A 21,864-nucleotide genomic window follows, 5' to 3' on the forward strand; every position below is an offset into this window, starting at 1 on the left:
CCCCTACTATACCACAAGCCAAGGCCCTCATACGCATGCATCTTCTGTCCTGGGCTTAGGACACAATAGGCCTTAGCAAAGATCAACAGAATGACGACTTGCTCGCTGTGCATGTTGTAAACTCAACATAGACCTTTCTGATAGTAAGAGGTACACTACAGATTCAGGCATGGAGGTGTGTTTTAATATAATCTTTCCCAGCAGCACTATTAAATACAGATTCTAGAAACAACTGGCCTTTGTGTTACTGGAGTTTGAACCCACAGCCTTCAAGCAAGGCTATATCTGCACTCCTTTATTCGTTAAATTTTTTAGACAGGATTTCACTAAATTGTCCAGGCTGGGATCAAACTTGCAATACTCCTGCCTCAGCCTCCCAGTGCTGGGATTACATGCATAGGCTGCCATGTCCCACAAGGCTGGGTTTGAATCCTAGCTCTAGCATATTTTAGCACCTTGGGCAAATTACCTCATTGTTTTTCAGTTTTCTTATATATAAACTGGGATGGTATCTTTAAATTAGATTGTGGAATCCAAAAATGGGCATCTGAGATGAACACACATTCTCAGGTGAAGAAATAAAAACAGCAAATAAATATGTGAAAAAATGTTCAACAGCACTGGTCATTTGAAAGATGCGAATTAAAACAACACTGAGATCCCACCTCACTCCAGAAGGAATGGCTAGTATTAAGACATCAACCAGCAACAAATGCTGGAAGGCATTTGGATAAAAAGGAACTTTTCTCCACTGTTGGTGGGAGTGTAGGCTGATGAACCACTGTGGAAATCAGTGTGGAGATTCCTCAAAAAACTAGGATTGGAAGTCCCATTCAACCCAGCTATTCTTCTAGGTATCTTCCCAAAAGAATTAAAAACATTACACCACAGCAATATACATGCATCTGTTTTCATAGCAGCAGTTTGTGTGTAATAGCCAGACCTTGGAAATAACCTAAATGTCTATAAACTGAGGAATGGATAACAAAGAAGTACTTTTATACAAATGGAGTACCACTCAACAATAAAGGATAAACTGGACATTTTTATAGATAAATGGATGCATCTTGAGAACACACTACTGAAATATGTCACACATATATAAACATCATATTGTTTTATTGGTGTGACAAGCTGAAAGAAAAAAATATGTACTTTGTCCCAGAGAGCATGACTTCAGCCAAAGCAACAACTCAGGTCACATCTGCCTTTACTCTAATCCACTGTGAGCAATTTGACTTTTGCATGTCTTAAGAAATTTTTGATGCGCTATAAGGTTTGGGTTTTATGCATGTGGATAATCCAGTTGTTCCTGTATATTTATTGAAGATAAAATCCTTTCTCCACTTAATTGCTCTTGTGTCTTTGCTGGTAATCAATTGTCTGTTATGTGGGTACCTATTTTGGGATTTCATATTGGTACTTTGGTGGTTGCCTACCTGGATATCAATGCTGTTTTGTCATGATTAGTGTAACTTTGTGCTAAGTCATAGGATTGGGGAGGGCTGGAGTCCTAATTTTGCTCCTTTATCAAAGTTGTTTGGACCATTCTGAGTCTTTTGTAATTCTACATCAATGTGTGAATCAAAATGTTAACCTTTTATGAAAAATGATGCTGGCATTTCCATAAGGGATTGTTTTCTGACCTTTATTATTCTATTCATTTTTGGTTTTATTCTTTTTTAATTTCTTAGGGAAAGATATGAGGATATTTCATAACTCTTTGAACAAATGTACTTCATGTTAAAAAATAAAAAAAATTATGGGACCCATTAAAAACAAAGTGAAAACCTGGAAAAAGAGACAGCGGGGGAGAGGGGGGGAGAAAACTGGAACTGATGCAGCAGCAGCAGCGGTGGCGGCGGCAGCAGCAAGGGGCTCTTTACAGTTGGGTTACCCCTGCGATGATGCCCCCAGTCCCCCGTGCTACCTCTGCTACTCCTGCTACTTCGCACTTCAACCACACTATGGGTACCCGTGACGAGTATGACTACCTCTTCAAAGGTGTACTTACTGAAGATTCTGGAGTTGGAAAGAGTAATCTCCTGTCTCAATTTACGCAAAGTAAGTTTAATCTGGACAGCAAGAGCACCACTGCAGTAGAATACACTGAGAAGCATCCAGGTTGATAGGAAAACAATAAAGACACAGATATGGGACATGCAGGACAATAGTGACACTGAGCTATAACAGCAGTGTGCTATCGTGGAGCTGTAAGTCGGTACTAGTCTATGGCACTGCTAAGTATCTCACATATGAAGATGTGGAGCAGTGGCTGAAAGCTGAGAGAACATGCTGACAGTAACAGTTATCATGCTTGTGGGCAGTGAGAATGAGTCACATTACCTCAGGGCCAGAGTTTTTGCAGCAAAGAATGGTTCGTCATTCACTGAGACTTCTGCCCTAGACTTGAAAATGTAGAAGCCGCTTTCCAGATAATTCTAACAGATATATACCACTTTGTCTCTCGGAAGCAAGTCAGACAGACATGAAAATCAGAGTTTCCAAGCAACCACGTGGTTTCTAGTCAGGTCCTACCAACCATGGAAAGCAAGCCAAAGGGGCAGTGCTGTGTGAACACCTAACATGTTTCTTTTCTTCCCTAGAAGGCTGTGTATAGTCCATTTCCCAGGTCTGAGACTTAAATTTATATGACTATAAATCTTGTGGCCAATAAATAAGGTTGTGGAAATTAAGTGAATCATATACCTAAATTGCTTCAAATAGTAACAGGCACATAGTAAGTGCCATACAATGTTATCTCGGTTCAAGAACTTCATTCTATGCACAATTTATGAGAACCAATCAAATTCAATGGTTAGATTCAAGGTTGACCTTATGAGGAAATCTGTTATGGTTCTCAACCAGTTCAGTTTGCACCAGAATTGTGGAGCAAAATGAACTAAGGTACCACTGTGTGTTAGCTTGCAATTATTATTTTAAAATACTCATCCCCAAGAAAAACTGGAGGTCTATACACCAAACAGAACAATCCCCAAACCAAGTATGGGACAACAAGATGTATATTAAATAACACTCACAGAACACAGAGATTTAGAAGTCATTTACTACTTCAGTGGTTCTCAAAGGGAGGTCTCCAGGCCAGTAATCACCTGGCATTGCTAGAAATGTGAATTCTTGAGTCCCCCTGCAGATCTGCTGAATCAAAAGCTAGAGGTGGGATCCAGTAATCTGAATTTTACAAAGCTTTCCAGATGATCCTGATGCTTGCTAAATTTTAAGAACTACTTCTTTCCTCCACCAACTACATCTATTCAGACCCTAAGACTTGTTAATTCTAAATCATTCATTCTCAAGTTCTTCAATCCCCTTCTTGGGCATCAGTCACAACCATACTTTAGGTTCTTACCACCTCATCTGGAAGACTTCAGCAGCCTTCTATCTGCTCGCCATGCTTATCTGGTTTGCCCCTAGAGCAAACACCATAGCACCCCAAGGGGATCTTTCTCATACATACACAGCAACAACACACTCTTGTGCCCATAAACCTAATCTCTAGTCTATTCTGAACTCTATGCCATGAGTGCAACATGAAGGAACGTGAAGTTCAAGGCTAAATAACTTTCTCAAAGTAACCTTTACAACATTTTCTCAAAAATGCCAGGGATTCAAGCCCAGAAACAGATTTATTAGATCACTGTACCTCCCAAGACTCCATGTCAACGAATGCAGACAAGCCACGTTAAAGGCACTGTCTCTATGTATATGTATTTCCTAACCTTTCTTTCACAAAAACAGAACAAAATAAATAAAAATGAGATTAGATGTGTATTATTTATTCTCTGCCAGGTACTGTTCCACATATTTTAGACATATTAATGTGTGCTGGTTACGCATCTACTCCTCCTTGTACAGTACGGACATAATCAGAGGACTGAAAAACTCCAGTGCAAACTGGATATACAGATAGGATGCTTTATTATTAAAGTTTATTTAATTTTCATAATTACAACCTACGATTTAGAAGTTTGTAAAGTAAAGAGATAATTCTACGAAGAGAGCCCAAATAAAGCTGAACTGGTGTGGAGAAGATGGTTAAAACTTTCTAAGTAGAGCCACTGAGCTTTCAGCAATACACGTGTCCTTTTCAAGCACAGGCCTTGCACCCAGGTCAACAACATATTACAAAGGACTCTAAGACATTCATCCTACACAAGCAAGCGTGGAGATATAGATATATATTTATATAATATATATACTTTAATATTATATTGGTCCACTGAGTACACATATTTTAACAAAAGAATCTATAATCCAGTTAAACATACATTAAGATTAGGGTACACTTATTACATCAAAAGTTGCTATTTATAAGTTACAGACATTTAATATTTTCCAGAGTTTTTATTAAAAAAAATATTTTTAAAAGCACTTCAAACATTTGTTCCTTTTCCCAGTGCAAAAGAAAGTTGTTCAAGTCAACTTATCTTTTTCCTGAAGAGTAAGGGAAGGAAAAAAATCCAGAAAATACAAGCTATCACTGCTCCCAACACTACCTTCTCAACGTGTGCAGCAAATCCTTGTCACTGAATTATTTATCAAAAGTAAAGCCTTGTGATGTTTCAGCCCTTGCTTCCTATGTTTGATTTTTTATACTGCAATGTTTCCATTTACAAAAGTAGAAAAGGTATTAGCAGTGCAAGAAAGTGGTCTAAGTTGGTTTTAAATGCCAGCTGTCCAATTGTGTATGAAAGAAAAAAAGCACCATTTCAAGATGAAATTATGTATTTTGAATTTATTTATAGGCTAGGCAATAGCTTAGTCTGTTAATATTGATCAATACCGCCTTGACTTGTGATCCCAGAGAACTTTAATTAGTTTTCAGGTGCATTTTTCTTAGTAAATCATCAAAATCAGTGACACATGTTTAAAAATAAGAGGACAATTTACAGATTACTTCAAGTCTATTTCAAATTCAGCTTTCTGATAAGTCTGGGCTTGTCAGTTAATGGGCTTTTAACACATGAAAAATTTTGATATTTTGGGGGCTCTTTTCTTTCCCAATTAATTTTTTTGTTAGCTTGTCAATTTTATAGATGAAAAATATGGAGAGTAAATAAACTAATTTAAGCCACACAGATGAACAAAAAAACAGTATGATGTAATACATGTCACTTTTCCATTTGTATTCAGTGAGATTTTATATTTCAAGTAGTTGAGCCTTCATTAAACAACAAAAAAAGACAAAGTACCTTCCAGTTCTAGCTTGCTAAAGTTTCTTCTGTCAAAGTACAAGAATAAACCTATCACAAACTAAAGAGGGCAGTGCCACAGCAAAGGCAGAATGGCTGGGTGTTAAGATTTTTGCTTACCTTACGCTGATGAGTATAGTGTAAGTGGTAAAGTCTTTCTGCTGGCACTTAAAATGAACATTTGCTTACAAATCTTATTTGTAAGAAATTGATTTTGTTAATTAACAAACATATGGAGAGGTTATCTATTGGTACAAGATTCTTCAAATTCAGAGAAAATTTTTGAAAAATGTACTTCACAGTTTTAATGTTTTTATTTCAGAAAAATTTGGCTTTCAAGTTAAAATGGTTCAATCCAAAGCATCCTTTTTTAGTAGTGGAGTAGATCTATGCAAAATGTTTTTCCTTGTCCCTAAAAACTAACGAAATACTATTTTTCCTGTAAGGACATTTAAAAATATACTTTAAACTAACCAATTTGTACCAATCACAAAAGAAATAGGTTTTTTCCTTCCCCTCCTTCAACCATTCGAAGCAGGGGAGAATACCACAAACTGCAAGAAGCCCACCGGCTCCCATCAGAGCAGCTACAGGTCAAGGCTAGCACAGAGCGAACACAGAAGCTCAGGTGCTATGGCTGTACAGTGAAGCAGCAGAGGCACGCAGAAGCTCATGGTAAATGCACACAGGACAGGGGCCTAGGTGAAGCTGTCTTGTCTGATTTACTGCTTTTCGAGGAAGAATAAAATGAGACAAATCTGAAAGAGTTGAAAAGAAAAAACCTTAGACTTTTGTCACATTTACAGGAATCTTAAAATCTTTTGTATTTCCATGCTCATAGGTAGTTCTGATATACATGGTAAATAGCTTCAAAATTCAGGAAGACGAATATTGTATTGTTGACAAAAGATAAGAGAATTCTTCATGCTTCTGATATTTCAGATTTGCTAAGTGCAATAGCCAGTTCTAAGTCTTCTTGTTCTTGCTGGTTCAGTCGGGCAAGCCTTTGCTCTTCCGCTCTCTCACTCTCCCTCTTGGCCCATTCAATCATATCTTCTTCAGAAGGATACTGCCATTTAAAAGACGGGGGAAAATGAACAAATGAATACATGAACAAGTAAAAGAAAAACCAGTTTTTATGAAAGAACACTACCTGTTGCCTGTGAAGGATACTGGGAATATTATTTTTACTTCTTTTTGTTCTCCCTGAAAACATTTTTTTTTTCTGAGACATAGTCTTGCTATGTAGTTCAAATTGGCCTTGAATTTGTGGAAATCCTCCTGACTCAACCTCCTGAGTGCTGGGATTAATAGATGTGCATACCATGTGTGGCTAAGCATGTTTAGTTTTAACTAGTTAGTAAACTGGCTTATTTTTAAAAATTAATGTAATCTATAAATAGTCTACAATAGTCAACCTAAAAAACATCACTTTAGAAGTAGAAATGTTTAGGTACATTGAGATTGAAAAACAGGAGAGGGTTATAGACTTTTTAATATTTGTAAGATTTTTGTTATTACTTAAACTTTAGTGAGCAACTTCACAAAATGAATCATTTTTAACTTAATCCTATAGGTGATTTTCCACTATATCCTACCTTTCAGGTATAAAACTATGAGTAAAAAAGTCTGTAAGAGTACTGAATATACTAAGTAAGATGTGAACCAAATCCTAAAGAATTTTGAAGATTTTGGCATGCTTTGAGAGCTTTTCTCACTCAGTTTTTAAAAGCTTTAATACTGGTGATTATTAGATCAGGGAAATGGTTTAACTCAGAAAAGCACCAAGTTTTGTTTTTTGGGCTTTTTTTGTTCATTTGTTTTTTATCTTTTTGAGACAGGGTCTCACATGCAGTTCAGGATGGCCTTGAGTTCACTTTGTAGCCAGGCTGGCATGGAGCTCACAATAATCCTTCTGTCTCAACTTTCTGAGTGCTGGGATTAGAGGCATGCGTCACAATACCCAGCTAAAAACATATCTGGTAGAAGCTATAAACACAAAATTCTTGGTTTTAAATCTTGTTACATAGAGCTGGCCCATAAAAGGGTGAAAGAAACTGTCACACTTCTTAAAAATGGTAGTTTTTTTCCTCTAGAGAATTAAAGGACCTGTGAAACTTAACAAAACTTATAGATCTTTTACAATGAGGATTTTTTATTATGAGCTGCTTTATATTAATACTATATTCAGATATGAAATAAGCAAAATGCCTCAGCTATTGTTCAAGACTTATTTTCAATCAAGTTGGGACTTGTGAAAACTATATTTAAGATACAAAATGTCACACAATGACAGATAATTATTTTACACTAAGAGCATTAAAATCTCTTATGAAGGCCAATTCTTGATTCTCTGTTTGAAATAGCTCAAATTCCAGCTAAAATGAAAGTTAAGTCAGGATAATTCTAAAACACTGATTCCTATTTTATCCCTTTCCATTCTGCAGAAGATGCTAGAATTTAGAGAACAGATTCAAGAGCTATGTAGTGCACTTGCTTTCACTGCAAGCAGGTTCTTGCCCTCTGCAAACTACAAGTGTGGCATCTTGCTGAGTGACCCAATACTGTGCTATACTAAGGAAGAAAGACAGCTAGATTGTGGCCAGGATCACCTATTTCCAAAATCAAGGGAATACACATTTGTTACACAACAGGCAATGACAAGGAGGCCATTTTACCTGGAAAACAAAAAAACTGGGAAAAAATGAGACTTTGTTACTCTAAGAATTTTATTAAAAAACCAAAACAACCTGGCTTTGTCTAAATAACAGTAGAATGCATAACACAGTGTTATGTCCCTCCAGAGTGATGACTTCATGGTTGGCTGCCCCACAGATAAGCATCATCATAGCAGCTGTTATTGGTTTCTGACACCCTTCCTTTTTAGTCAGCTCTGAGAGAACACAGAGTAAATATAGGAAGCCCTCCAGATAAAAACTGCTTAGATCTTAAAAATAATTCTCTCCTTCAAGCTGACAGTGACTTTGTTTTTGAGATGGAGTCTCCTGCTATGTTTCTCAGACCGGTCCTGAACTCCTAGGTCTGAGAGATCCTTCCATCTCGGCCTCCAGAGTAGTTGAGACTACAAGTGTTTACCACCACTACAAATGGTAGATAGTAAAATTCTTCCCCTCTGTGGTACTGGGGATGGGACTTAGGGGCCTTCACACTGAGCTACATCCTAGCCCTTTTTATTTATTCTGAGATAGGGTCCCATTAAGTTGCCCAGACAGGAGTTCAAAGTTATGGTCCTGCTGCCTCAGCCTCTCAAATGCTGGGATTATAGGCATGTACCACCATGCCCTGACAATAACCTTTTTTAAAAATCATGAGATAGGTTCTCACTAGATAGCACACTGGCTTTGAACCTGCTATGTTAATCAGGCTGTCTCTGAATGCATGATTCTTGCACCTTAACCTCTCCACTGCTAGGATTACAGACATGTGCTACTACTCACAGTAACATTTTTAAAGAGCTATATCAAACTAAAGGTACAGCTCTCTGGTAGAGCACATGCTTGCATAAGCAAGGAATTGAGTTCAATCTCTAGCACCAAGAGAAAAACAAAAACAAGAACTGCTATGTAAGTAGAGGGAATAAAGAGTTAATTTCTAGGGGCTGGGGATTTAGCTCAGTGGTATAAGCGCCTGCCTTGTGAGTTCGATCCCTGGTACCAATAAAAAACGAAAAAGACCAAAAAAAAAAAAAAAAAAAGAGTTAATTTCTAGTCACTTCATGTTAACCAAAAGGCTAAATGATTTTATTTTCTACTCAAAGAATCCCTGGCCCTACCCTCAGACAATAGTTACTGACTGATGTCTAGAAATCATTACAATGTTATATACAAACACATTCACAGTTATAAATACACAGTTTATTATTTATCCAGTGAGTAGACAATGGATTACTCTGTGATGGCCCATTAAATCACCATCAACTAAGCCTGGTGTGGTGGTACATGCCTATAATCCCAGCACTTGGAAGGCTGGGCCAGGAGAATTACTGCAAGTTCAAGACCAAAGTGAGCTACAAAGTGAGCTCAAGGCCAGCCTGAACTGTATTGTGAGACTCTATCTCAAAAAGACAAAAAAGGCGGCGGGGGGGGGGGGGATATCACCATCAACTATAACCACCTGAAAAAGTTAACTGTCAAGATTTTACTTATATTTATAATCTGAGAAGAGCTCATATATCACAAGAACTAAAACTACTAAAATCATTTGTGCGATGAAACAATTTTAGAACTATCAAAAGAGAACCAAATAGACATCTTTCTTGGGAGAAGAATTGAAGATCACTTTTAGTATGCTGGTAACTTTAAATGAAACGATACAAATTACATAAGACTCCAAAGTAATCTTTGAAAACTCTTCAAACTGTAAATGAAAAGATCTTCCCCCAAACAGCCCATTCACAGTACTTACAGCACTGAAGTTAGCAAAACTGCTTGGGTCAGCCTCTTTACTGGCAGTAGAAGAAGAAGTGAATGGATCACAAAACATATCACGATCTTTTTCTTTGAGGCTATCACTTCTGGGGAAAGGCTGAAATGGATCATTTACTTTAAAGGGATCAGAAGAATCCAATTGGTTGATGGGTCTTTTCCCTGGATCAAAATCATTACAATTAACCAGTAAATATGGCAAACAAGCACACAAAACACACAGACAGGGGACAGTAAAAAACTGTTAGTGGAGGATGGAATGAAGACTGAAAACATATTCTTAATATTGTCAGAAATAGACACACCAACAGTCCCTCAAATATATTCAGCTAGGTGTAGCTAAATGAAAAACAGCAAATAAACGGTGTGCCAGGATCTTAAATTTTTGTCCAAAGATTAAACTCAAAGCAGCATAGTATCCGGAGGGAAATAATAAAGAATAAATACAGGAAAGGCCTCTCTTATTATAACATCAATCTGATACTTATATATATATAATATCATCCACCAGTGGTAGTAGTGACTTTTGAAAAAATTACAAAATCCTTCTGATTTTTCTCTGTATTTATATACACAACATCTAGTAGTATAAAATTAAAAATCACCTTGACAAAACTCTTTACTTTTTGTCACAGACAGTATTTCAAAATAAAGACTATAAACAGTTTTTGAAGTCTATGGCCTATATCTATGATTGTTGGCAAACTATTCTTTCACTAAACAATAATACATTGTCCTGTTACTTACTTGTAACTCAGTGCTATTTTCAGGCAAGTTCTCTAACTTACTTATTTGTGTTTTTTTTGAAATGGGGTCTCAATCTGTTGTCCAGACTGGCCTTGAACTCATGGTGATCCTCTTGCCTCAGCTTTCCGAGTTCTGGGATTACAGGCATGTGCCACCACGCTCGGCTGTCTAACTTTTAAAGTCTCAGTCTTAGTACTTCTTTAAAACATGAGTAAATGGAGGTTAAAATATCTTCAAATATATTCTTTTTCTAAAATGAATTAAGCTGGTAACACCAATCCTAACAGATTTTCCATTAATGTAAGATGTTTATATGTCCTTTCTGGATGTTTCTTGTGATGGCAGGCAGTTAGTTGTAACTACTATTTAACAACTGAGGTAACAGAGGTTTAGATACATGAAATTATATATATTCAAGATCACAGGAGCAAGAGCTGAAAGTATAGCTCAGTGGTAGAGCATTTCCCTAGCATGTGAGAAGCCCTGGGTTCAATTCCAAGCACTGCCAAAAAAGTAGTAACAGAATCACAGAGCAAGTTAGGGACATTCTGAATTAGATGTGTAGGCTCCTAATAAGTGCTCTTTCCAAAGAATCCAGTTTTTCCTTGCTCTCTATATAAAGACATATACTTTAATTAACATGCTAGTATTTTATTTAGGATTTCAAAATAACATCACTATTGATATCGTGTAAGTATGAGAAATTTTTTGTTACTTTTTCATATAGTTTTGACAGCCTTACTTCTAGCAAGGTATGATGATACAGGCTACTTTCTCTTGAAAGACAGCACCCACTCATTTACCTGATTTTTTTTTTTTTAAACAGCGAAGTGAATATTAACAATTGTACAAGCAATCTTTAAGATAAAACAAGAAAAAAAAAAAAAACCTGCCCAAGAAATACTATGAACAGTTTATTATGAAATGGCAAGAAAAGCAAAATTTAACTACAGGAGCTGAATTTACCAAATAGATCAAGGAATGATATGTAACTAAAAAACCAATGTGCCAAAGGTATCTTTACATAGGACAGCCTAGCAGCACTACAACTACTCAGGGTACTGCCTTTAGCCACTTTTTATAAAACACACTTTTCCTTCATAGAGTGCACACACATGAGCACACACTGAATAAAACCAAAAAGTAAAACTATTAAGAATTTTTTCAAGCGCCTGCCTTGTAAGCAGGCAGTCGTGAGTTCGATCCCTGGTACCGATAAAAACGAAAAAGACAAAAAAAAGTATTTTTTTCCTGATTCCTCTATCACTATTATAAAATAAAGAAGTCTTTTAAGTGAGCTAAATATAGTATTTTCTTCAAAAAGGGGCAATATTTTCTTTTAAAACCACTATACTGCTGAATTCTAGATACCATAAGCCATTATTTTTACACATCTACAGATTTTAAGGAAGACTGTATTTTGAAAGATAGGATTAACTTTCTTTTATAAAAATTAATTAAAATGCTAGAGCATGGGAAAGTGCTTTTCAAATGATGATCAATGAGCTTCCAAAAAGCAAGAGATTTCATCTGTACTTCTCCTTTCCCATTTACTGCACCTCTGAAAGGATTCAGGCAGTGCTGGGGAGGAGTGTGGGCTCCCACCAGAAAGGCAGTTTGTGCTCTTTACATGTGCTTGCTCCTTAGGCACATGGTTATAATTCTGCATGGAAGTCAGAACAAGTGACAGCAGTAAGCACTACTATGCATTTGACTTGTTGGTTTAAAACTCCTTCTACAGAGCCAGGCATGGTGACACATGCCTGTAATTCCAGCACATGGGAAGTTGAAGCAAGAGGATCATTGTGAGTTCGAGACCAGCCTGGGCTACAAAGTGAATTCAAGACCACCTGAACTGCATAGCAAGACCCTGTCTCAAAAAGACAAAACAACAATGACAACAACAACAAACTCCTTCTATAATACTTAAGTATGTAAGTAAGGCCTTCAGCATACTTTTCAGAAAAAAAAAGGCCACTGAGTTGATTTGGGAAAGGCACTAACTCTCTTACCAGGTGGTGGTGGGCAGGGTCTTGTTGGAGTTCCAGTCTTTGGGGGCAGTGCTGGGGGTACATCTTCATTCTTAACTGATGGTTCCTCAAAAGCATTTTTAGGAATGACCACACTGCTGACAGAGCTTGATGCAGCTGAACTAAAAGGATCCTCATCACTGGCCTTTGTTTAAAAAAAAAAGTTTATACATGGGATGTATATATATACATGCATATATGTGTATATGTATGTATGTACATAGTAAAGAAACTATTGTATTACTGTATAGCATTTGAAAGAATTACTTAAGTATAATGCAGGCTTATTTCAATTTTGAAAGCAATGATATTTTAACCTGTTCATTTAAGGACAAATAATTAAAAAAAAAATTCTACATTCTAACATCAGTACTTAAATAGAGCAACAGATGACACCAAAACAAGCCTATGTTGAAGGACTGTCAAATTACCCCCTGAGGTCCATTTTAAACAAACTATATTCCTTTTCTCAAATGACTATATCAATGATAATGAAAGAAAAAATTAAAAGACTTCCATATTTCCCAATGCACTTACATAGGTAAAGATTTAATACTGATGCAAAGAAAATGGCACCTAGACAAATAAAGACAAAATGAAAGCCAATTTTTAAAAACAAACTGATTCAATGGAATAGTAAGTCCTAACATAGGTCTGAAGGTTCTTCCTTTCAAATATGTGGTGTAACAAAAGATTTCACTTCTAGATAAAAAAATAAAAATAAAAATTAAAAAAGGGCCGAGGATTTAGCTCAGTGGCATAAGCGTCTGCCTTGCAAGCACATGGTCGTGAGTTTGATCCCGAGTACTGATAAAAAAAAAAATAAATAAAAATAAAAATAAAAAAAACTGGGGATTTAGCTCAGTGGCACAAGTGCTCGCCTGGCAAGCACAAGGTCATGAGTTTGATCCCTGGCACAAAAAATTCACCTCTACAATGAATCAGACTTTATGATTTTAGGTCTATTTAAGCTGGTATGTTTCAACACTGGCACTACTGACATCTTGAGCTGGACATGAGACTGTGCTGTGGGGGTGAGGGGGGTCCACACAGTACAGTGTAGGTTTTTTTTGTTTTGTTTTGAGAAAGGTCTTACTATGCAGTTCAGGCTGGCCTGAAACACAGAGATCCTCCTGCCTCAGCTTCCTGAGGGCTAGGATTATAGGTAAGCACCATCATGCCCAGCCATGTAGGTATTTAGCAATGTTCCTGGCCCCTATCTAGTAGATGCGAGCATCTTCCACCTAGTTGTGAAAGACAAAAATGCCTCTAGATATTGCCAAATGTTCTCTGGAGGGTAATGATACAAACAATTTGACATATACTTGTACCTTTCCCTCCTGCCCTAAATCAATAGTACAGCTATGCTGGAAAATGGAACAGGACAGTTAATACTGGACTTTGCACATTAACTACCTTGCTACTAACCCTAACAGCCTCAGAGCATAAAATCAAGAAACCAACAGAAGATGAAATGAGTGCTATAGCATTGACCTAGACAATACAGAGGGAAAATGCAGTTCAATTGGAAGAAACATGCTTAAACAAACCGAGGTGACCATCACTAAGTAAACCTGTCAGTAGAAAATTATACCTGCCCATATCATCATTATAGTCTGTCTACGTATAGAAATGTCTACTTCACAGCTTATCTTTCATTTCTATCTCAACATCTGCTATAATTTATTTTGGTGTCTGTGACAGGGTTCCTTTGATAGAAATGTATTTTCCCTTCCCATTAATCAATGCAGGTTACCTTCGATAATGTGCTGAAGTCAGCAAATCCATCTCCAAATGATTCATTTCCAAAAACAGAAGCAAAGGGGTCTGTTCCTAAAATGAGTAAAGAAAAATCAATGAAATAGGACATAAGAAATTTAATTTCATGTTCTCTTGATTGGCTACATTCAGACACATTATCTAAAATTGCTCTAAATATCATTCCTGAATTTATGACTGATATCCATAAAGACAGAGTGCATACTGATAATCCTAGACATATTACTTTACATAATCAATCGATGGCTTATTCAAGATCAAAAACAGGTGAAATATTGAAGTAAAGTGTTTAAGGCTCTTGAATACATGCCTATGAACTTAAATTATTGCTAATAAGGACACTAAGACATAAAAAAGCTAGATACCATGAATTTCACATTACACTCACCCTTCAAAGTCCATTTCAAGTGCTATCTCTCATCCATAACCTGGGTGTCTGGAATAACCTGGGTGTCACTAATTCCTTCAGTAAGAAGTGATTTCTTCATTCTCTATGGCAATGACTGTGCTCTAATTTTACCATGATTATCAGTGGTTGATAATCATTTGTTGTAAGTAGTGAGGCCCTTCAAAACAGGGAATAAAGTCTACCTAATGAAGAATAAACAGTCAACAAATATTTACCAAAGTAAGAACATGTTGGGCCTACCCTCAAAAAGTTCATATGGACATACTATATGGGGTATTAGAGGTGTGAAAAGTGTGAAAAGTCTATAGTGGGAGTCACTAACTACCTGGAAGAGCAGGACAAGTAGCAAAGCAACCACTGTACTAGGGCTTTTCAAGGGGATCTTGGGAATATGAAATGGGGTTTACAAAATAAATGGAGGTGAAAGAGAAAACAGGCTACTTTGCAGGAGGAACAGCAACTGAAAAAGCACAACTTAACCAATGTTTCACAAGCACTTGAAGTCATCTTCCCATCACAGAGCACTTCCCAAGGAGGTTGATATTTTCAGCAGGAATAAACTGACCTACTCTCAGATAGGCTTCTCTTTCTCAGGCATAACGGCCACCAATAACATCAAAGAATGTTTATAGAAAGTGCTACCTGATAAAAGAAGGCAGAAAGAAAGATTAAAAGGAAGATAGGGAAAGAGATCTATAAAAGAGAAGGCAAGACAATGAGGCATAAAAAATTTTGGTGCTTCCTGAATTCTTCCTCCTTACATCGAATTATTTTTAGGATAAAAGTGTGCCCAACCACTCACTAAAATGTTGAAAGTGTAGCCAGGCATGGTGGGACAAAGCTGTAATCCCAGCAATATGAGAGGGCGATGCAGGAGTAGAAATTCAAGTCTAGGCTGGATTACTTAGCAACATCCTGTCTCCAATAACAATTTTTTTAAAAAAGCTGAGGATACAGCTCCATGGGAAAAGAAAAAGTGTTAGGTTTACCCACACTTCTAGAAATGAGTACAGCATGGATATAAACAGAAGAGGTGAAAGTAAAGTATATTATTTTTATTTTTTCATCAAGACTAACAGAGTACCAAAAGTAAATAAATGGGATTGGTAGGGTCATAAAAAAAAAAAAAATCAGTCCTTTGGGAATATACATTAGCAACTCTGATCCTGAAGAGGATGTTGGGAAATTGAGATACACAAGAAAGCCTACAATTTTGCTGCAAAGATGTCTTTTCATTAATATGAACCCACTGAATTCCACATAGCCCGGTCCAAGCCTCATTATGAGTGTTGTTTTAGACTCCCTTCTGTTGAGGTACAGGCGAACAAGCTACATATACTTTCTTGATTTATATAAGATGGTAAGGGAAGAGGAACTAGGCTCACTTCACTGGAAGAACTTAAGATCTCTTTCAAGCTCTTTCTCTACCCCACAACCTTCATAAAAGAAAAGGTGAGTCACAATATAGGTCTAAGTGTCGTGGTTCAGATTTAAAATGTCCTCCAAAGTCTCACGAGCTCATAGGTGGGCCTTAGGGAAAATGACTGGATCATGGGGGCACTACACTGTCCAATGGATTAACACACTGAGAAGTTCATAGCTTCCTGCGCTGTTAGGAGGTGTGTATGACTTGGCCAAAAGAGGTGGATCACTGGGGAGTAGGATCCAGAAGGGTGGGTTCTTGTTCTTGGGTTCTCCTCTTTCCTTTTCTGTCATGGTTGAGAAACTTTCCTGTCCCATTCCCTTTCAGCATGGTTGCTGCATATTGAGAGCTCCCTAATCACAGGCTGAGCCAAGTTAAATCTTTTCTCTCAAGTTGTGGATTTTGGATGTTTTGCCTCAGCAATAAGTGATAAATATAGTTAGGTTCAACAAAATATTGTAAAATATGTATTATGGAGAAAAGTAATAAGAAAAATGATATTTTGAAATGAATATGTATTTTACTAGAGTGTTTTCTATACTTTCCTCATAAATGAGAAAATACAGCACTAAATATAGCACTGGTCTAAATCCCAAAAAGATGTATCCTAAGAAGGACAAAACATATTTTTCCAAATTGGAAAATTAAGACTTTGGTTAGAACTTTCTCAGATACTGATCACAACTGATGTGAAGCAGTCTTGTCCAGAAATAGGATTCTTGCATAAATGTGGTCAGACCACGTGAGAGATTCTTGCTTCAAGGAATCTCAGAAACACTTAGGAAGCCAGCAGGCTGCAGCAGCAGACCAAGGCATTTGATGCAAACATAACCTCAATAATACACTTTTTTCCCAAATAACAGAGATAATGAACATGCTGGAAAAATATACAAATGCAATAAAAAAGCTATAATCTTACTATTTTATAAATAAGCCTTGCCAGTACTTTAGCATTCTTCTTTAATGTCACCTCACTGAGGTTATTTGACATTTGGATTTTATGAGCAAGCAAACTAAATACACTAAAACTCTACATATATTTCTCTTTTTCCCACATAAAGTTCAACAAATATTGACATACATGATTTATTTTATTTTATTTTTTGAGATAGAGTCTCACTATGTAGCCCATGCTGGCCTTGAACTTGTGGTAATCCTCCTGTCTCAGCTTCCCAAATGCTGGGATTATAGGTATATACTACCATGCCCAGCTCTAACCTACAAGATTTATAGTAAAGTATTCATCTTCTCTATATTCCCATAATTAAGGAGTTTTTATATCAAGCCTAACCAAATTCAAGAAAACAATGCAGGGGAAAATTTCCTACTAAAAACAAACAAACCTACACACATAAATAAAGGAAAACCAGATTTGCAAACTTAGACCAACAAATAGTAAGGAAAACAATTTTAGACTAAAAGAATCATCAATTAACTAAACAATCAACCAATCAGTCTCTTTGTCTCTCAATTCAAAATCTTATAGGACAGTAGGCTTGAAATAAATGATTCATTTCTTCATCAGTAAATTTGTAAGCCTCTTCTACACCCTAGAAACTGTGGGCTGGGAAGAGCATGTCTGGTTTTACATGGTAATTAAACAGACAGTGATACCATTAACAGAGATGGGATATCTGGAAGAATTTTCAGTTTTGTTTTATTGTTAAGAGTGGGTGGCTCTACTTTCGGACATTATCTGTGACACTACTTATATTTCTATCTATTTGGAACAAAGGACTAGCAACAAAGATCTGTGGCTAGCAATACGATTAATGTTCAGAAAGGTATTTTTAGCAGTGATGTGGGTAATGAATGGCAAATGAATATACCAAATGTAACTTAGTATAATAGTCCAGGTAAAACACAATGAGGCCCCGAACAAAACATGCATAAGGAAGAAGAGACCATTATATTCCATCTGAAGATAAAACAAGATGCTGCTATTTACTGAATGAATATAGGGAATGACAGAGAAGTCTATGACTGGCTGATGGCTGTTAATAATGTATTAATATAGAACAAATGTAGGGAGAAGTACAGATTTGCTTTTTGTTTATACACGTACTTTTCTAGATGAGACTAATTGGAAGAGATAGTGTTTCAATTTTAAGTACAGTTGAGCTTCAAGTGCCTTCAGGACATTGAAAGGGAACTATACAGCAGAATCATGCACTGGGTAACTTAAAATACAATCCTGGAACTCAGGAAAGTCCTGAGGACTAGAGGACTATGTCTGATCATTAGGAAACAGAGTGAGGCGAAGGCATAGAACTGGACTCTGCCATCATAAGAAATGTGTGAGAAAAAGAAGCATTAAGCTAAATTTAAAAAAAAGAGTCCTCATTATTTGGCATCTTTTCTAGTACACTGGATTATTCTCTGGCTCCTGGTCTGAATAAGAAACATCTGTTTGAATACAAAGGAGTACCTTTTGGGGCAAGCTATCCTCAAGGATGAGACCAACACAATATAGGTATAAACAGGATTTTTTTGAGACAGGGTCTTGCCATGTAGTTTAGGCTGGCCTTGAACTCACCTCATACCCCAGGATGACTGTGAACTTGTGGTGTTCCTACTGCCTCAGTCTCTTGAGTTCTAGGATTACAAGCATGAATCATCATGCCTGTCCCTTAGAAAAATCTTGTAAAATAGGTTGAATCCATCATCTCAAAGCGTGACTCATGGATTGTGAGGTCCCTAAGACCTTTTCTGAAAGGTCAAAGCTCGTCCCATAATATTAAAATGTTACTTTTCTCTTTGTTTTATTTTGTGTTTTTTGAGACAGGGTCTCACTATGTAGTCCAGGCAGACCTTGAACTCATGGTGATCCTCCTGAGTACTGTGATCACAGACATGTGCCAGCACACTGGGTTACCTTTCTCATTGTGTTACTATCTGTATCAAGGTTATAAAACCAATGGTGGTAAACATACCACAGCAGGGTTCTTGGTAAAGATTGTATTTTTCACTGTCATAAACTCATTAAGGGAAAACTAGCTTGTGGTACTTAAGAATACTTGCTCTTGATGAGTCAGTAAAAATTATTAATTGTATTAAATCTTGACCCTTAGGTTAAAAACTTCTGAATGAGCAAAATGGAAAATACACATAAGAGGCTTATTGCTGTGTATCAATGTTGGATTGTTTTTTTGTTTTTGGTCAAAGAACATCCACTTTTTCAACTCAATACAATAAAATGTAGTTATTCTGCTTGAGTATTTTACAGAAATTTTATAGATAAGATAAAGTGAATCTGCCATAAGGAAAACAATTAACAGGGTTTGTTGCAGATAAGAACCAGTATTTTCTAAAACAATGATTGCTGTTATAAAATCATATATGGGTGTATCAGTTTTTCTGTTGCTAGGACACAATACCAGACACCAGCAACTTAAAGGAGAGGTTTAATTTGGCTCATGATTTCATGGAATTCAGTTCATGTTCAGCCAGCTCCAGAGCAGAAACATCATGGAGAAGGACATGTAGTGCAAAGCTGCTCAGTTAGTTCATGACAGCTGGGAAGCACAGCAGGGCAACAGTGTGGGAGAGAAGGGGCTAGGGGCTCTACATAGTACCCAAAGTTATACCTCCATGACCTACCCAGACACAAGAAGAAACATGCTTTACTGATCTGCTAGTATTTCTCAATCCCATCAAGTTGATATGTCATGCTTCATAGTCACAATAGGCTGGAGATTCATTAAACATACAAAGTAGACCAATGGATTTTAACACAGAAGTGTGGGTGGCTGTGGTGGCATATGCCTATAATCTTGGCACTTAGGAGGCTGAGGCAGTAGGATCACTGTGAGTTCAAGACCAGCATGGGCTACACAGTGAGTTTAAGACCAGCCTGAACCACATAGTGATACTCTGTTTCAAAAACAATAAACAAACAAAAAACTCCCAAAAACCCAAACCAACCCCCTCAAAAAAAAGTGTAAAAGGTTCATGGCTATGGTTTTGTGTCCCTTTTTTCTGAAAGCACAGAGCATTGAACCTGAACTACATCCTCAGCCCTTTGTATTTTAAAGTCCTTCCCATTTTGAGACAAAGTCTTGTGCTGTGGTTTAGGTTGGCCTTGAACTCACTTTGTAACCCAGGATGGCCTCAAACTCATAGTGATCCTCCTACCTCAGCCTCCCATTACTGATGTGCACACCACACCTAGTTATTTTGTATTTTTGAGACAGAAGTTTTGGTAAACTGCACTGGCCGGCCTTAAATTTATAATTCTATTGCCTTAGCCTTCCAAGTAGGTAGGATTACAGATCTGTACCATCACTCTTACCTTTATATTACATATTGTAACTAACTTTGAAGACACTAACTTTTGAATTTTGGTACAGCAGAATACCCAAACTTCTCTAGAAAAACTTTTAAAAATGTTTTCTCTTTTACCAAGTACATACCTGCTTCATATGGTCAGATCTTTTTTAATTCATACATTTCAACCAAAAAAACTGACGAGTAAATAAGAGGATCTAGTTGTATTTTAGTAAACCAGATACTGAAGAACTTTGCAGAAATGCTATTCTTTTTGGTTATTTTTTCTTAAAAAGGAAATGCTATTTGTGTTACTATAGTAGGTTTTACTAATTTATTTATGAATGATGAAGTCTCAATATATCGCCCAACTTGGCCTCAAACTCTCAATCTTATCTCATCCTCCTTAGTATCACTTTACAGACACCTACTACCATGTCTCCTGTTGTTTTTAAATAATTTTAAAATTCTCTTTTAATTTCTAATATGATAAATGTTAATAGATACTACCTATATAAACAAAAAGCAACATGAGGGTCTTCAACAATTTTTAGAAGTACAGTATAAAGGGAACCAAAAATGTGCTGAACTCAGTGATCTCCAAAGTCACTGTCCACAGTGATTCTCTTTCCTAATTGTTTTGGTTACTATTGAAATAAGAACCCAGTAAAGTTGGAATCTGGAGCTACCTCTCCCACCTCTAGAGAGTAGTCCATAGATCATTTTTAAGTTTGTTACTGATACTCTTTCTTTTTCTTTTTTCGTTGTTGTTTTGGTTTTTTTCATTTCTCAGGATTGAACCCAGGGCCTCATCCATGCTAGGCAAAGGCTCTGCCACTCTCCTTTCTTACCTGAACTTTTTCTATTTCACTGTTTCCTCTATGATCCTAGTATTCTTATTTTTAGATCCTAGTATTCTTGTCCTTCCCTAAATTTTAGGTTCCAAAGATTTTGTAATTTACACAGTAGAAAGGTAGATAGGGAAGGCAAAGCTGTGGAATGATAATGGGCATGAATTCAGAAACAAAATGATATGTGACTCTCCTATAATATCAGGAAATCAGACTAGAGAATGACTCTGAAATCTTATATGGTAAAATAAGTATACAAAATAAGTGGTATTTTCATATTAACTTTAAATTTATTTAATGTTCACATTTAAAATGTTTGTCATACTGACATTAAGAACCCTGGGACAGGGGCTGGGGATTTAGCTCAGTGGCATAAGCACCTGCCTTGCAAGCTGGCAGTCGTGAGTTCGATCCCTGGTACCGATAAAAACGAAAAAAGACCAAAAAAAAAAAAAAAAAGAACCTTGGGACAATCTGGATTAAGGCAAGCATAAAGTCAGGGGTTCAACCTATTGATTGTTAACATTTGAAAAACCTCTTTACCCTAGCATAGCAAAACGGGGAGGAGAAAGGATGAAAAAAGAAAGAGAGAGAGAGAGAGAGAAAGAGAAAGAGAGAAAGAGAAAGAGAGAGAAAGAGAAAGAAAGAGAAAGAGAAAGAAAGAGAAAGAGAAAGAGAAAGAAAGAGAAAGAGAAAGAGAA

At 36.7% G+C, this 21,864-nt stretch overlaps 1 protein-coding gene and 1 pseudogene across 5 annotated transcripts in view; one reads left to right on the forward strand and one right to left on the reverse strand.

The window, feature by feature from the left end:
* The first annotated feature begins 1,967 nt into the window (after positions 1-1,967).
* Positions 1,968-2,585, forward strand: LOC100728199 (ras-related protein Rab-11A-like; annotated as a pseudogene).
* A 1,337-nt stretch (positions 2,586-3,922) lies between these two features.
* Eps15 (epidermal growth factor receptor pathway substrate 15) overlaps positions 3,923-21,864 on the reverse strand; it is a 170,439-nt gene continuing 152,497 nt past the window's right edge. For all 5 annotated transcript variants that reach the window (XM_003463059.5, XM_063236498.1, XM_023562055.2 and 2 more), the window contains 4 exons: positions 14,192-14,268; positions 12,418-12,580; positions 9,639-9,820; positions 3,923-6,282 (listed from right to left, as the gene is read on the reverse strand). In XM_003463059.5, coding sequence (XP_003463107.2) covers positions 6,136-6,282; positions 9,639-9,820; positions 12,418-12,580; positions 14,192-14,268 — 569 coding nt within the window. In that variant the 3' untranslated portion in view covers positions 3,923-6,135. The remainder of the gene's footprint in view (positions 6,283-9,638; positions 9,821-12,417; positions 12,581-14,191; positions 14,269-21,864) is intronic.

The sequence above is a fragment of the Cavia porcellus genome, unplaced genomic scaffold (genome assembly GCF_034190915.1).
Source record: "Cavia porcellus strain 051 isolate PalLab524CR breed Dunkin Hartley unplaced genomic scaffold, mCavPor4.1 scaffold_25, whole genome shotgun sequence".
Lineage (NCBI taxonomy): Eukaryota > Metazoa > Chordata > Mammalia > Rodentia > Caviidae > Cavia > Cavia porcellus.